At 43.9% G+C, this 2,040-nt stretch overlaps 1 protein-coding gene across 1 annotated transcript in view; it reads left to right on the top strand.

Moving 5' to 3' along the window:
* The window catches only part of LOC107669525 (protein disulfide-isomerase), a 40,247-nt gene that overhangs the window by 33,676 nt on the left and 4,531 nt on the right, over positions 1-2,040 (top strand). The window contains exon 9 of the mRNA XM_016461795.1: positions 1,604-1,714. Coding sequence (XP_016317281.1) covers positions 1,604-1,714 — 111 coding nt within the window. The remainder of the gene's footprint in view (positions 1-1,603; positions 1,715-2,040) is intronic.

Below are 2,040 nucleotides of genomic sequence, written 5' to 3'. Positions count from 1 at the left end.
TGGCGGCAGGAGCTGCATGCTGCTGGTACATGTACAGTCAGACAAAACAACGTGCACATTTATCAAAGACGCGAGTGTGCGTACAGTCGTGGAAAACGATGTGTTCGGCAGTTAAAGACTTGGCGCGTCTGTGGAGTGCGCGTCATGGGAAACAATGTGCTCAGTAATTAAAGAGGCAGGGCGGCGTTTCTGTTATTTGGTTTGTGTCATCCTTTACGGGAAACGCTGGCGCAAGGCTGCTCACTGCGCTTGGTCACGTGTCGCACCAGAACCGTTTTCGGAACCGAAACTTAGAAACTGCTCACGGTTCCGGTTCTTTTCAAAAAACAGAACCGGTTCGGAATAAGAATTATCGGTTCCCAACCCTAGTCACGAGTCATGACTCGTTCAGCCCCGGATGCGGTGATTGTGGTTGGCAGGAGACTTTGAGGCAGGCTATCTGGCAATACGGGAGTTAGGATATCCCATAGTGAGACACCGAAACGTATGCTTGAAAGAGAACACTAGGTTACTTGCGTAAACCCGGTTCTCTGATAGCATTAAGTGAGGTGTCTCACCAGATCACCCTCCTTGCTGTGCGAAGCAAGGAAGAGGTGTGCTTGTTTTGAATGTCGTAGTGATGTTTTGTCGCTCCCTTTATACTGAGGGGTGGGGAGGCCACTCCCAGACACGACGTCACGTCTGCCAGCCAATTGGGGCTGGCGTAATGTAATAGGGCTTCTGAGGAATACGCGGAAGGGGCGTATCCCATAGCGAGACACCAAAACCTATGCTATCAGAGAACCGGGGTTACGCAAGTAACCTATTGTTTTATACTTCTGAAAACTCCAGCAAATTCTCCTGCTCCAGTCAAGTGTTTTCTTTTTAGTCGGTTTTTTTTTTCCTTCACTTGGATGGTGCCCTGGCAAAGCAATTTGTTGATAATAATTAGTCAACAGATTTAGAAATGCTCCGATTATAGCTTGCCTCACAACACGTGCATAGGAAACAAGACACTCCCGACCCTGTGAATTCACCCCTTGTCTAGACCCTGAGAGCTCTAGAGGTGCTGCATGGATCTAATTCTAGAATTAAAACCTCTTGCTCTGTCCAGAGTATCTTTTGATGAAGCGGAGCACTGAATAAAAGATGTGGTGACAAAAGACCACCATTTAGTTGTTGGTAAATGAGTGTGATGGATTTTCGTAAGTTACTTCTAAAGATAAATCTTGGCTAGAGCCCAGTTTTGCAAGGTCACCCAGCTATGACCAACACCATAAACAAGTTACTTTTACAGTAGTGGTGGTGGTGGTGCAGTCATGGCCTAATGGATAGAGAGTTGGACTTGTAACCCAAAGGTCGCGGGTTCGAGTCTCAGGGATTGTAGGTGGGGGGAATTAACTCCAACCCAACTGCATGCGTGTTTGTTCACTGCTGTGTGTGTGCACTTGGATGGGTTAAATGCAGAGCACAAATTCCAAGTATGGGACACCATACTTGGCCACACGTCCTTTCCTTTCCTTCCTTCCTTTCCTTAGTAGCAGTAGCATGTTTGTTTTTTTGTTTTGTTTTTTATTAAATTATTTATTTTTTTCCCTTGTCTTCCCCCCCCCCCCTTCTTTAGGTAATTGACTACAATGGTGAGAGAACACTAGATGGATTCACAAAGTTTTTGGAGAGTGGAGGAAAAGAAGGTGGGGCACCAGCAGGAGATGATGAGGATGAAGATTCTGATGTATGTATGATTTGGTTGCAGTTTAATTTTTCTTCAATTGTTTTGTTTAACTTGATTGAATTGTTACTTGTTCATACCATAAGTATACCATACCATAATTTCAATTGAAAATCTGGCAGCTTTGGCCACAGAGAAATCGTTTCTGCTTAGTTTGTTACTTCAGTAATTAAACTTTTGGAAGTGTTATGCATGTGCACATAAATGAGTTTAAAAAAAAAAAAAGATAAAAATAAAAGCTGATACTTCACCAATAGTTGGAATAAAATTGATTGTAAGCTTGGAGAGTTTGCTTATGGAGCTGCAGTTTTTTGCGCTCTCATGGGCAT

Source organism: Sinocyclocheilus anshuiensis, unplaced genomic scaffold, assembly GCF_001515605.1.
Source record: "Sinocyclocheilus anshuiensis isolate Anshui unplaced genomic scaffold, SAMN03320099.WGS_v1.1 scaffold612, whole genome shotgun sequence".
Classification (NCBI taxonomy): Eukaryota; Metazoa; Chordata; class Actinopteri; order Cypriniformes; family Cyprinidae; genus Sinocyclocheilus; species Sinocyclocheilus anshuiensis.
This window is presented reverse-complemented; position numbering and strand designations above follow the sequence as displayed.